The sequence below is a fragment of the Alligator sinensis genome, unplaced genomic scaffold (genome assembly GCF_000455745.1).
Source record: "Alligator sinensis unplaced genomic scaffold, ASM45574v1 scaffold569_1, whole genome shotgun sequence".
In the NCBI taxonomy this organism is placed as follows: Eukaryota; Metazoa; Chordata; order Crocodylia; family Alligatoridae; genus Alligator; species Alligator sinensis.
In genome coordinates this window covers 1633378-1646708 of record NW_005841914.1, presented here as the reverse complement: position 1 = coordinate 1646708, position 13331 = coordinate 1633378, and the positions used below count along the sequence as shown (strand labels likewise).

Here is a 13331-nt window from a genome sequence, read left to right as displayed (position 1 = left end):
CTCTTGCTCAGCATTCACAAAACCCATCACGGTGGTTTCCAGGAAATGGCTCTCTCATGTATTGTATGTTAAATGGCCCCGATCAGCTTTCCAACTCTTGACAGGGGTTAGAAATATATTGGTCGATCCTTTCTATAAACCAGTCAGAACCGAAGGCGAGGCTTCCAATCCAGGCCATTTTATTTCACAGTCAGCGTTACCGACTCATGAGAACAATATAGAAATTGTGTACAGTTTGGCACATATAAGCTCGGATTCTCTCACTGCCGAGGTACACGCGGTTAAAGAATATGTAAATACTGAAGCAAAAAGCAGTGTGTCTGTCAAGACAATTTATCTATTTAAAATGTATTGGTACTTTATTTAGATTCAATGTATAAAGCAACTTTGTGCACTTTTCCTACTTACATTATTGGGGGTTTTTTTATGTTCTTTTGTTATGGATTTTGTGCTGTCTTTTTTAATTGGTGAAATTTGTTAAGTATTTAATTTATTATTGATACGCCCAGAGGACTAGTGCAATTTTTATTCAATACAGTTTGGCTGTATTTAATGTCAGGATTTTTTTTTAACGTGGCTAGGGCATTTTTTTTTTAAAAATCCGCCTCTTCTTTCCCCCCCGTCTTTTTTTTTCTTTTCCTTTTCTTTTTTTTTTCATTACACAGATTGTGAGGCACGTGACGCCTTGCAGCTTGAAAGACAGTATAACGCTAAACAAATCCTTGAGTTTCTACAACAAAAAGTTCTCCAGGAAAAAGAAATGTCTAAGAGGCATTTATCATTTTTTTCCCCACGTTTATGTATTTATTTTTTGGAGTGTGTGTGTGTGTGTGTGTGTGTGTGTGTGTGCGTGTGCGCGCGCGCACAAATTTGGAGATTTGGGAGGGTCAGGGCAGAGGGAAAATTGTACATAAAGTTTGTTTTCAGCAAAGCAAAAGGCTAGTCAGGCTACAGGGAAGTCTAGACATTAAGTCACTTAGGTTTCTTTCTTCTTTAAATAGGGATGTATTTCTCTCTGTTGTACAATCCTGTTGGCACTATCTGATGCCAAAATGTCTCCCTTTTCGTTCTTCCTTATAACTCTTCTTTTCAAAGACTTTATATGTTACCTAATACCTACCTGACAGTAACTTGGTTGCAACTACAATTAATACTAATATTCATTAATAGATTTGCCTTTGTCTAGAAAGCAACATCCCAAGTATTGTGCACATGAAGGTGGGCCCAAAACCTAAGCCTGGATTTGAAGACTCTCAGGCTTTTTTGATGTATTTGAGCATGTTTTGCAGATTAGCCCATCCTTATAATGGGACAAACCAAAACTGTGGAGATCTAGATCTCAGCTTTGCCTCTGGGCAAACACCAAACTGGGTGGAAGCAATGGGCTGGAAGGCTGTGAAGTTGCTCTCTCTGTAAACCGATGTAAGTGAGATGTAAATTTCTATCTAAACCAGAGAAATTATCCCTCCCTATTACTTTAATATTTATTACTAATGGTAATGGGGATATTCTGGCACTTGCATTCCTTGCACTAATCGTGTTAAGAGGAAAAATTCAGAAATGCTGATGCTTGCAGAGAACGAGATTCAATGAGCTGAGACTAAGAACGTGAGATTCTGTGAGATTTGCAGCACCTCAGCCTAGTGATCCTTGGCATTATTTAAGCGAGAGTTGAAATACGGAAACTCATAAAGAAATGAGTTGGAAAGCAAGAGGTGCAATAACCCCAGTTGAATCGACGCGGCCATGGCTGCCTATTTCCATAATTCCAGCTGGGAGTGACACGTGGCTCCAGTCTGCAGAGGGTTCCTGCTCTGCACCCCCCGGGCATCATTGCTTTCAACCAAAGGCAAAACAAAAAGAACGAGCAGACTCGAGCGAGCTTCGGCCGCTGATCAGCTGATGACAAACTTGTGTGTGTGAATGGGTGCGTGTGTGGGGTGATGTGATGTTGACGGGTGTGACAGCAGGGAAGGGGACCAAACGGGGCGAGGGAGGGAGAGTGGGAGTGTGAAAGGATAGGGAAAAAAAAATAAAAATAGAAACCAAAATACAGAGTGCTGTTTCCATAGGAATGTGATGCATATCAGTCGAAGCCCTGAAGTCTGCCGTTGCTTCCTCACTGCATTATGGATGGTTAGCCTGGGGGAAAGGCTCGCATGATGCTCAGTGAATAGTCAGTGGGAAAATGGGGCAGTCAGGCACAGCCAGGTATTTGAGGGCGGGGTGGGTAGGGGGGAAATCCAAAGGGAGCTCCCCTGGTTCCTAAACGTGGCGACGGTGTAGGGGCCCTTAGCAAATACGTGGATGGCTGGGAAGGTCAGCCAGGCTAGCGGCCTCATGCACCAGAGATGCAGCTCAGCTCAGCACCTTTGCGTAGCTAGACAGAAATGGTTTATAATTTGTAGGTCCCGTGCTCCACTAAGTCGCATCGTGGGAGGTGTCAGGCCTCCCTCTTCAGCTCCATCAACCCCCATTTGTATAAAACCATCTCAGTTGGTGTCCATTTATAGCATTCATCAAGCAGCACCTGAATGTTACTGTGCGTCTTCCCAGTCCTGTGACTCCTCTGTGTTGGACCCATGGCCGTAGATGACGAAGGCGAGAATTACAGGGGAATCGGGTTTTGTCGTGGCAAGCGTAGGCAAGCTGGCAGCACTGACCGAGGGCCTGTGAGCCACTGGTGGAAAAGCAAAGCCGAGCTGGCTTCTTTCCTGGCCCCGGGTCCCATCACTTCCTATCTAAACAGCACCGAAAGAAAGAGGCGCTCTCAGCCAAGTCAAAGCTGCTAGATGTGGTTGTTTTATAGGCTCTGTCAGCGCGAAGGGCCGGGGCTGCCGTACAAGGGACTTACACTTGCTGTAAATACGCTCTAGCATATTAACCTCCTTCACTTGCCTGCTTTCAGTACAAACTTTGTAACACTTTTTTTTATTTCCCCTTTGCCTATACAATCTGTACTGAGTATAACTATGGAACTGAATATTCTGTATGTTATGATCTTTGTACAATTTTAAAACCGTTGCCATGGTGTCTGCTTTTACTCTCTCCTCCCCCCTCTATTGTCTCTTGAAACACTGTTAATAAAAATCTAGATAAACTCCTTGCCTCTTTCTGCTTGGGCTTGTGTTATTTATGTTGGGTCTCTTGCCTTATTTTCTGCATTAGCTGTGTCTAGGATAGAGTACCCCCTTTCAACCTCCCATTTTTCCACTGCAGCCCGTGCTCTGATGTGTGTCAGCAAATAGGATGGAAGAAAGGCACATAAATATTCTGCATGGTGCCTCCATGGCACGGTCCTATGATAACATCATGGTTTTAAGGCGCTTGAGAGGAACACTGGGTCAAAGATGACAGGCTCAAAATATCCCTGACCATGTCTTTTCAAAGTACTTACTGAACTTATCCAGCAGAGGATCAGCCCCTGTAAAAGGACAACACAGATGAACCCTTCTTTCCTACCCCCAGGCTGGTGCCCTGAGCCATTGTGCTGTTGCCTTCTGTTTTCCATCAGATAATGTAATTGCAGGTGCCTTTGGTAAAACTCATCCTTACCTCCTGTGTTTCATCACTCTTAGAGGGGGCTGGGGTGATGCGGGCACTACGGTGCACGGTCGACAGCCCAGAGGATGCAGGTTTGAGGCAATAACAGAAGCGCTCGTAGTGCGGCCATGTCCGATCCCAATGAACCTACGAAAAAAGAAGGAAGGATCACTCTTAGAGCAGCTGGAGCTACGTTGCAGTTATATCTTCACTTTCCCCAGAAGGGCAAATAGATCTCTAAAAACTGTGCTCATATCAGTCAGGCTGGATGAGTGGATTTATGCAGAAGGATCCTGCAGTTGGATATTGGAAAGATCTTTAGGCTTATCAAATCCACCACGATCCCTGAATGGCTTGATCCCCTGCCAACACAGCTGAAGTGCTTCGGATGCAGGTGAAGGATGGTCCAGTGGTCAGGGCACTAGCATAGGACTTTGGAGATCTGCCTTCAAGGTCTGCATTGTGTCATGGTGAATAAATCACTCACTCCGCTGGGTTTCAGCTCCCCATTTATAGAGTGGGGATACTAGACTTCCCTATGTGATAGGGGTGTTTTCAGGATAAGTGTGTTAAAGACTGAGAGATGCTCAGATAATTATAAAGACATTATGACAAAAAATGGGAGCATCTGGGTACCTAGGGAAGGTATAGTTAACCTGTGGAATTGATTGGACCCTGTGGAATATTATTGACCTGGATAATTTTGCAGTTTGCAAAAGCATGAGTTGTCTAGATGAATAAGAATAGATAGATAGATACATAGATATGGATGTGTGGGCATGATTCAATTAGCAATGCAGTCAATGGGAATGTTTCCTTTGATTTCACTGGGAAATACCTATGGAGAACTGAGCTCCTGGTTTTAAGGTGATTGCGACCAAGGTGCAATTTCACCCCAAACCATACTCGGTCCATGCTTTTCCTGGATTGCATCACTAGCTGTGGGAGAAAGCATCATGCATCAGATAGGCTACTGGGGGTCTTTTCCAGGACCCTCCTCCTTGGTTCTTAGTGACAGGATGTCCTGGATTCCTGACATGAACCAAGCTGTTGGAAATCACCGCTTCTTGGTTCATGTGCAGGGGGCAGGAAGAAATGTCCCCCTCTGAGATAAAAACTGGCAGAATTAGGTGCTTTAGAGGAGTGAAGTGTTTTCCTCAGAAGCATCTATCACTGGGTTTTGTTGGTGACAGGCTACCAGACCAGATGGGTCGCTGGTCTGGTCTGATGTGGCAACTCCTGTGCTAGCGATGACAAAATGTTCTTTCCAAGACACCTACCAGGATGTGCTGAAATTGGAAGTCACCGCTCCTTGGTTTGCCCCAGGGCCCGTGCAGAGAAACACCATCTGCTACCAGGGAGGAGCACAAGGGGCCTGATTCCTCCTGCCTCGCACATCACAAGGTTGTTCACACCTGTGCCAAATACCTGCTCAAGGCTGTCATTCTGATTTGGCAGTAGTCTTGCACACCTCTGCACAAGTATCAGTGATAGGACACAAGGTGCAAGGAGAATCTGGACTTCGGGGAACTCAGAATAGAAAGTTAGTGGGTGAAAGTCATTCTCTGCAGCTAACTCAGGACTTGCCAGGGTGAATAAATACTAGCTCAGAGGTCTTTTTTTTGCTTGGATTGTTTTGGACTCTGCTTGGTACTTGCAAAAAAAGGGCCTGTTGGGATGTTAGTGCCGGCTTCCTGAAGCTCAGAGGAAGGATCTGGACCATCCAGAGCCCTGGCATGGCTAAGAATAGCCTGGGAACTGCTCTAAATTGTATCAGCTGACTACAGTCTCGTAGGACTATAAATCACCTGTGCGTTGCCGGAGAACTCAGCCACATTCCCTCCTTGACCCCTCCACCACCCTTGTATCACAGCTAAGTGGGGGCTGGAGAGGTAGTAAAGGCCAGCACCTGCACCACTTGAGAGTGCCTGGGTGTGAAGGGAATTCTGCCCTGATCCAATCTGGCTGCCTTCCAGCCCATTAGTGATAGTCAGGCAATACTTAGTAGATGCAACTGGGAAAATAGCTGATTGCAACAGTTTCTTGCTTGAATATATTTGTCCAGGAGCTCTGTGTGTTTTGCTGTGATGCTGATCTTTTCTCCACCAAAGAAATAACATGAAGGCAGAGCAGACTGGGAATAGGATTTTTAGGTATCTGCAGACATTCCTGCCAAGGAGTGATATTCTCCCATGCTCTCAGTTATTGCTCCTGAAATGCAACAGCTGTTCCAATGTCTCTCTTATCCCCTTGTCACTCTCTATCCCATCATCACAGGATCTCTGCAGCAGAGCCTTCTGATCAGCTGCTGAACAGTTTGCAGATTGACTGTTCTCCTGAAGCTGGGTTTTTTTGGTCCATTCTGGCTCCAAGGACTCAGCTGATACAATGCTTCCCTTGTTATTACCCCACACAGTCAGTGCATTAGCTTCTCCTTTCTAAGAAAAGTGACCCCAGCCACTTAAAGAGTTAGTGATTTTCCTATGAAGAAAATAGAAGATTATGTTGCCTATAAGTGAGGAGGAGGAAATGCCTTCTTTCCTTCCTTCCTTCCTTCCAGGGCAGGCACTTTTGCTGAGTGGGATGGAAGAAATTAAAAAGATTATTGGTGGCAGCCACTTTATCCAAGGTCAGTGCTCACTCTGTTTTTTAAGGGGATGCAAACAAGACAGAAACTGTAGCTGGGTCTGGGCAGTGACTTTGGAGACTTCATGGTAAATGAGAATGCAGCACAATCAGAAGTGATTTCAGAGGAGCTATGTCAAGCTACCCCAGGCCCTTAAACTGTTGTACTTGCTATTTATTATATGGTCTGTTATGCTGAAGGCAGCATGGTCTGTTCAGTACCAGGCATGAAAAAAAATATGTTCATAGTACCTGTTAAGCAGTGGCAGTGCAAAACAGTTCAAATCTGGCTGAAAATGAAGCCCGCATTATGGCTATAGTTCCTTATTGGTATTGCTGACTGTGTTTAGGGGATGGACTGCATGACTTTGTGACCCTACTTTCCGATGATCCCAGTTATGGAGGACGATCCTTTTGTGCTGGGTGCTTTACAAGGAGCGAGGAGGCAGCCTCTGCCCCGAAGAGCTCTCGGTCTCGGTAAACACATAATGCAAACCAGGGAATTTCTGAAGCAATGAGCAACCTAAGTGCCACTTTCCCTCCCTGTTGTCATATGCTCAAGCCCTCACCTCCAAGCAGCTCTGGAAAGCATGGCTGCTCTATCAATCAGTTTGTATTCGAAATCCCAGGAGCCCTCCCCCACTACAGAGAAAGACAGACCCCCATCGAGGCCTGAGGATGTGATGATGAGCTAGTGGTCGATAGTGTCACTCCTGACCAGCATCACTGGCTGCTGGAAACTTAAATATGAACCAAGCCACTAGGTTGTCTCTATATGCTACATGGGTGCACAATGGAGCAAGGAGACAAGAAACTTTTGCCCAATCCTTTTAATTCCCCTCCAACGCCACTTCATACTGTGACTGACCACTGTCTTGGTCTGTCCCCCTCTAAGGGTTTAGCCACTCTCGGAAAGGCAGGGGTAGGTTGGCTCCTGATTCAACCACTAGCTGGTGGAGCTGGCCTGGCAGAAAGAGGAGAGCATGCTGTACCTCCAGAAGGGACATGGCAGCCGGTGCAGCTCACCAGCCCGTGCTGCATGGGATTTATGTCTCTAGATCCTGTGGCTTGAGTGGGTGCAGGTTGGCCTGACTTCCCAATGCCACTGAGTGGCTGGAAGCCAGGGCCAAGTCTTACCTAAACCAACACAATTAAACAAACTCTGCCATTGTCGAGGTAGGAGATGGCCAGAAGGGGGAACATCCCCTGTGACAAGCCATAGCAAGATGGCACAGCTCCCTGTCTCAGTGACACTGCTGTGAGCTCACTGGGTCCACGGGAAGTACCTTATGAGGATGGGACCAGGGGAGACCCTATCATTTCTTCTTGGGACATTGATACGCCATGCATGGAACATAGTGGCTTTGTCTAGGCCAAAATTGTCCCACCAGACAGAGCAAAGGACATGCAAGCGCTGGGATTGCTAACGGGATGCGGGCGCCTAATGATTCTTCTGGGATGGTAATGCAGAATCTGTGCACCATGGGGGGCTTTGAGGGTTGCTGAGGGAATACCCATATTTCACCTCTGGAGTTGTAAATGTGACTGTGGTCCTGCCTTGGTGCTACCATTTGATAGCTATGGTGTATATGGACTGAAGTGCCCTCTGTCCCAACAACCTCCATCCAGTCCAGCAACCACAAGAGAGGTCAAGGACAGTGAATCATTTACTACCATATTGCTGATCCCTGTACATCACAGAGACATGCAATGGCAGAGCCAGTAGTGGGAAATTTATGCTCCTCTGTGACGTGCCGGGGAGTAGTATGGGATGTCAAGGCACAAGGTGGCCCATCTGGCTCCTTTCACTTGCCCTGAATACCCAGACTGGCTCCAGGGTCTAAGCACTTAAAGAGAGGGCAAGGCATTAGGAAGGGGAATGTTTCCAAAATTATTTGAGAAGCAAGAGTCCCCCGATAAAACGTGGGCCTAGCCAGCTTTAGAAATAAACCATTACAAAACACAATCTTGGGACTATTCCTGCAGGACTAAGAGCCAGGACTCCTGGGCTCTATTTTTTTCTCTCGTGGACTTTGTCTTGAAACATTGAGAGATCATTCTGGCCCAATCCTTCCCATATCCCTCCAGCCCAGGTGTCGCAGGCCTGGTTGTCAGAGACACTGAGCCCATCATGTTCCAGGCATGGAAGGAATCGGACGAAGAGAAGGGATAAGCCTTGGGCCTAACTTGTCTCCTGTGTATTTCTGCAGGAGATGCAACGTACCTTGACATCTTCCGGGAGTTTTCGCACATGGCATCCAACAATCCCGAAAAACTCAACCGGCGGAGCTTACACTTCAGCCACTCCTGCAGATAGCGCCTCCCCTCCTCTTGAGGGTCCTTCTGCTGGAGAGTCGGCTTCGAGCTACCAAAGCTCTGCAAGTGTGCACCGCGGGGAGCTGGCTGGCGAGGTGGGCCAGGTCGCTCGGGCTCAGCTGCTGAAGGAAGCTCTGGAAACCTGCCTCCCTGACCCAACACGCACTTACAGAGCAGGCAGCGTTTTTATTCTGGTGCTGGCTCTTGTATCCACACTCCAGACCAAAGAGCTTGACCGACACTAATCAACAGCCAGGATAGCCCTGTAAAGAGCTGAGTTAACCAGGAGAAAGTAATCCCCTTTTTTTTTTAATTGTTTTTTTTGCAATTCTTTCCCTCTGAACTCAGTCCTCCAGGCCTCTTCAAACCAAGCACCCACTTCATGCAACAAGATTTGGCTTTTCTCTTGTTCATTTATTAAGAGAAAGGTTCCCCCATCTGCAACTAAAAATACAGTGGGCCCCAGGAGAGTCTTATTAGCCCAGGGGACTCAAAAGCCCTGTTTCTTCAGAATGCATTAATCCCTTCACTGCCAACTTCTGCGGTAGCTTTGGGATATCCCTGCTGGTGAAGGAGGCGGGCAGGAGAACAATAAATGGCTGCAAATAGTCTTTGGCACCAGTGAAAAGATCCATGCTGAGCAGCAAGAAAGTTGGTCATATTTTATATCAGCCCATGGCAAGCCCCAGAGGAAGATAAATAGTCTTCCCCTCCACTAATGGACTCATTCCAGGAATGATATTCCTGCCAGGCGGATAACTGATTTTTGTTCATATTCAAATAGTTTCAGTCTCGAGTCAATGCAGTGCTCCAGTCATTGAGCGACCACGGGATATTGGCACTCCTGCCAGCAGACTCCAGAAGGAAGGATAAAGCAGTTGCCAAACAATAGCAGTTGATGGTTGTGCCTGTTTTGGAGATCAAACATTTCTTATCTGTATTGCTCATGTATTGCATTTCTACACAAAGGGGTTCTTAGCACTCCCCCCTTGCCTACAGTGTGGGAAGATTTTCTTGCCTGAAGAAGGAGTGAATGTATCCTCTCAACACTTCCCCCTTGGGAATTATCCATGTGAATCTCTATGAAACCCATTTGGGAGAGACTTAGATTGTTATTCCCCTCCACCGCCCCAAATGAAGTTAGTAGCAAGGCAGTTTGCAAGCTCAAGTGGCAGAGGATGCTGGGTCGTAGGGTTAAGCTGGCTGTGGTGAAGGTGCATGCCTTCATTTTTATGGTATTAGAGAAATGATCAATCAGGCCAAATAGGAAACCGAATTCCACCCCAACACGGCTTTCTATGCCTACATGGTAGTGTGGTTAAATGGCTGGAGCGTGTGAGGAGGACTCAGTGGCCATGAGATCTCTTCTGGACTCTACCTCCAGGCTGCTGTGTGACCTGGACATGTCACCTCACTTTTTAGTTTGCCATTTCTGTTGCAATACCTCCATTGGAAAGTGCGGTTGAACTATTAATATCATCCTCATCTGAAAACTCAATCTGGGCCTTCATAGTTTCATAGTAGCTAGGGTCAGAACAGATTATCTAGCCACAGGCAGGAATGAATGCTGGGTTCACAAGACCTTGCCTTGCCTTCCTTAAAAAGGTCTTGCCTTCCTTAAAAAGTTTTATATCCCCTCCTTGATGTGCACCTCCATGTTAGGAGAGCTGTACTCTTTCTGTAAGGCAGGGCTTTCTTTACTATTTCTTTACCTGTAATATTATTTCATACTTATGAACAGTTATGTGTGGACTATACCGGTATAGGCACCATGACGTATAAAAGCATAATGTCTGCACGATGTATATAAACCATGTTTACATGCTGAAATGTAATATATCATATGGCAGAAGAAATGTATTTTTTAAATAAGGTGGGAATGAAAGAGTCTGGCGTATGAACTGCAAATAAAGGCTTGAGGTAGGTCTTTTTCTTTGGAAACCATGCGCCTACCCTCATTCTTTCTAACCGTAGACCTTTATCAAACCCACTGAGTGTTTCAATCTGAGAAGGGTTATCAAGTGAGATTTATGAGCCATGATTTTATGGCTGGGGGAGAGGAGAGCCAAATGAATTCCCCTCTAAGGAAATGCTCAGCTCCCATCTATTTTCGGGTACCTTTTTATCAGCTGAAGTCAAAGGCTAGCTCCACGGAAGTCCAGAGGAGTTTTGCCAATGACGGAGCGGGGCCAGGACCATATCAGTTCCTGGAATCCTGTTCAGCAGTAGAAACAAGTTGTGCATGCTCTAGGCAGAAGGAAGACCCTCTGAGAGGGTTGGAGTGCACACAGCTAACCATAAAGAGGCATTCAGACGGCAAGCCCTGTGACTCATTATTAAGGGAAGCAAAAAAGAGAAACTTCAAAGCACTGGAACTGGGGAGTGTGCTTCAGGGAGCTGTGTGGTCCTCTCCAGCACTGGTCAAAGCTGGATGGGAGATACCGCTGGACTGGGATGGGCAGGTCTAAGAATTGGGCAGCTTGGGTCATCTGGTCCCAGCGGTCTTTCCTGCCCAAGTGCAGGGAAGGCTGGACCTGATGATCTGTAAGGTCCCTTCCAGCCCCAAACAGCTATGGATCTATGAAACCCCCCAAACCGGGCCACCACATCTCTTGGCTCCTAGAGACCCCTTTCCCCACCACACCGCTGTCCCCTCCCCTGCCATTTTGCTGGGTAACTGAATATCCCATATTAGCTAGAAGCTGTTCTGTCCGTGGGACAGGACGCGTGGGGTATCTCTTGCATGTCTCTGTGTGCTTTGTAGTCTTAAAACCTTGTAGTGAGCAGTATTATTTTGCCATGTTTATAGCTTTCAGCAGCCAAAGAGCAAATGACACTTGGGCTGGGGGAGCCCAGCCTGGCAGACTTAGGAACAACTCCCTTTTCAGGGTAATGCCAAACACAAAAGCACCATTTCAGCAGAAAGGAAGTAACCACAGAACAATATTAGTAACAGAGCAGTTTATTAGGCAGGCCTGACATGTGGTTTCTCCTAATGGAAAGGTTAAGCTCTGCATTTCCTATGAGTGTCTCACTAACCAGACACCCATTTACAGTTTTCATGGATTATAAGGAACTGCAGGAGCACCAGGGAGACACAGAGCACTGAGATACATAGGGAGGCCCCTTTTCTGATCATCCCTTTGCTAGTCAGAGGGGGGATGTCCCTAGCAGAAAGGTCGGGGTCCCCTGCACCTCATAGTGGGGTGGTTCTGAAACATCGGGTTGTAGGAGAAGAGTTGCTTGCGGAAGCAGCTGGCCGCCTTCTGGTCACATTCACATACCATCTTCTCGCACTGGTCCCGTGATTTCACTGTGGGACAAGACCAACAGAGCTGTCGTGTCACCTGTATGCCCTGCGAGGTTGGCGGAAGCAGAGCCCAGCACACTGGAGATGTGGCTGTGGCACGACTCCGACTAGGAGAGAGGTGTCTATCTGTGCTCAATGAGACTCAGGAAGACCATATCTTTATCTACCCTTCCCAAAAGAGCAATATGGCAATTGCACCTGCACCAGGAGTGGTGGAGGCTGCAAATGAGACAGGAACAGTGGAAAAAACCCTGGTCACGCGCAGTTCACTCTACCCTTCAGCATCCACCTGCTGCCACTGTGTGACATAGGAGACCAGGCAAGATGGACCTAGGGTCTGACCCAGTAAATGGCAATTCTTACACTCTTATGCCCTAACCTTTGGCTCAATGCAAAAAAACCCAATTTTCTTGGCGGGGGGAGGTATGTTGCTTTACCCTATATGGCAGCCCCAAGGGAAGTGCTGAACAGCCAGGACATAATGCCCTCATCTGCCTCCTTCCAGCCTCACATACCACCTCTTCTTTTGCCACCCTGCCCTGCACCAGGACACCAATGCAGAGCAGAGATAAATAGGGCCTCGTCTCAGATGCCGGTAGGATCAGACTCCTTCTCCCCTAAAGTACAACTGTGCTGTACCACTTTGCTTGAGTGCCTTCTTATGGTCAGCCCACAGGCCTGGGGCAAGCTACATGCCTGGGGGGTGGCAAGCCTGCACCTCCAAGCACTGAGCTGAGGCCTCGACACCGTGCACCGCATCAACCCCCTGTGACCTCCGCCCTGTCCTGGGCCAGAAGACCCGCGCCTCACTCACCGCATTTGATCTTGTCCCCGTTTGCATAGAACCGGTAGCGGTGAGTGTCTGGAGTGCAGCCAAACATCTGGGCCTTGTTATAGCAGCAGTCATGGCCATGGCAGCACCTAAGTTTTGCAAAGAAAGGGGTAGAATAACTGGGGGGTCCAACAAGGGTCAGGGTTGAGAATCCAGTTCCAACTTGAGGAGAGCCTAGGCTCCAAGTTAGATGCTGTTGAATTTGCTAATGCCAATGCATATCTGGTTTTCCTTGATGTTCACAATCTATTCTGTGCCTGCCAGCCCTCTTTCCCACACTTGTGGCTGGAGTCATTTATTTATGAGAAGCAAAGCAAACTATCCCATCTCTTCCTTTCAGCCTATCCCCAATATTTTCCCTTGGGTCCTTCTGGCCTTTTACCGTCATGAGTCACCAACCCAACCCCCAGCCTTGACTTGGAGGGAATGAGGCACCAGACGAGATTCATCATCCCCGCTTACTTGTCGATTGGGTCCACGGGCACCCCTTGTGTCCCTGGCCCACAGTGGCATCCGTAGTTGCTGAAGTTGGCCAGACTGTGAGTGAAGGTGGTCAGCCGAATCAGCTCGTCAAACTGGGTGGCGATGCTGCTCACGAGTGTGACACCTAAAATACCAGCAGGGAGAAGAGGTAAGCGCAGTGTCGTGGCAAGGCACAGAGAAGGGCAATGAGAGGACTGGAGGGCATGGATACACACTACAGTG

At 47.4% G+C, this 13331-nt stretch overlaps 2 protein-coding genes across 2 annotated transcripts in view; one reads left to right on the top strand and one right to left on the bottom strand.

Annotated features, from left to right (window-relative positions):
* The window catches only part of ACAP3 (ArfGAP with coiled-coil, ankyrin repeat and PH domains 3), a 98944-nt gene extending 88541 nt beyond the window's left edge, over positions 1–10403 (top strand). Inside the window, exon 27 of the mRNA XM_014517551.2 lies at positions 8379–10403. Within this exon, the coding sequence (XP_014373037.1) occupies positions 8379–8485 (107 nt within the window). The 3' untranslated portion in view covers positions 8486–10403. The remainder of the gene's footprint in view (positions 1–8378) is intronic.
* A 1248-nt stretch (positions 10404–11651) lies between these two features.
* Positions 11652–13331, bottom strand: part of LOC102373710 (phospholipase A2 homolog otoconin-22-like) — a 2721-nt gene continuing 1041 nt past the window's right edge. Inside the window, exons 2-4 of the mRNA XM_006018835.3 lie at positions 13089–13233; positions 12609–12715; positions 11652–11797 (exon numbers count right to left, since the gene is read on the bottom strand). Of these exons, the coding sequence (XP_006018897.2) occupies positions 11652–11797; positions 12609–12715; positions 13089–13233 (398 nt within the window). The remainder of the gene's footprint in view (positions 11798–12608; positions 12716–13088; positions 13234–13331) is intronic.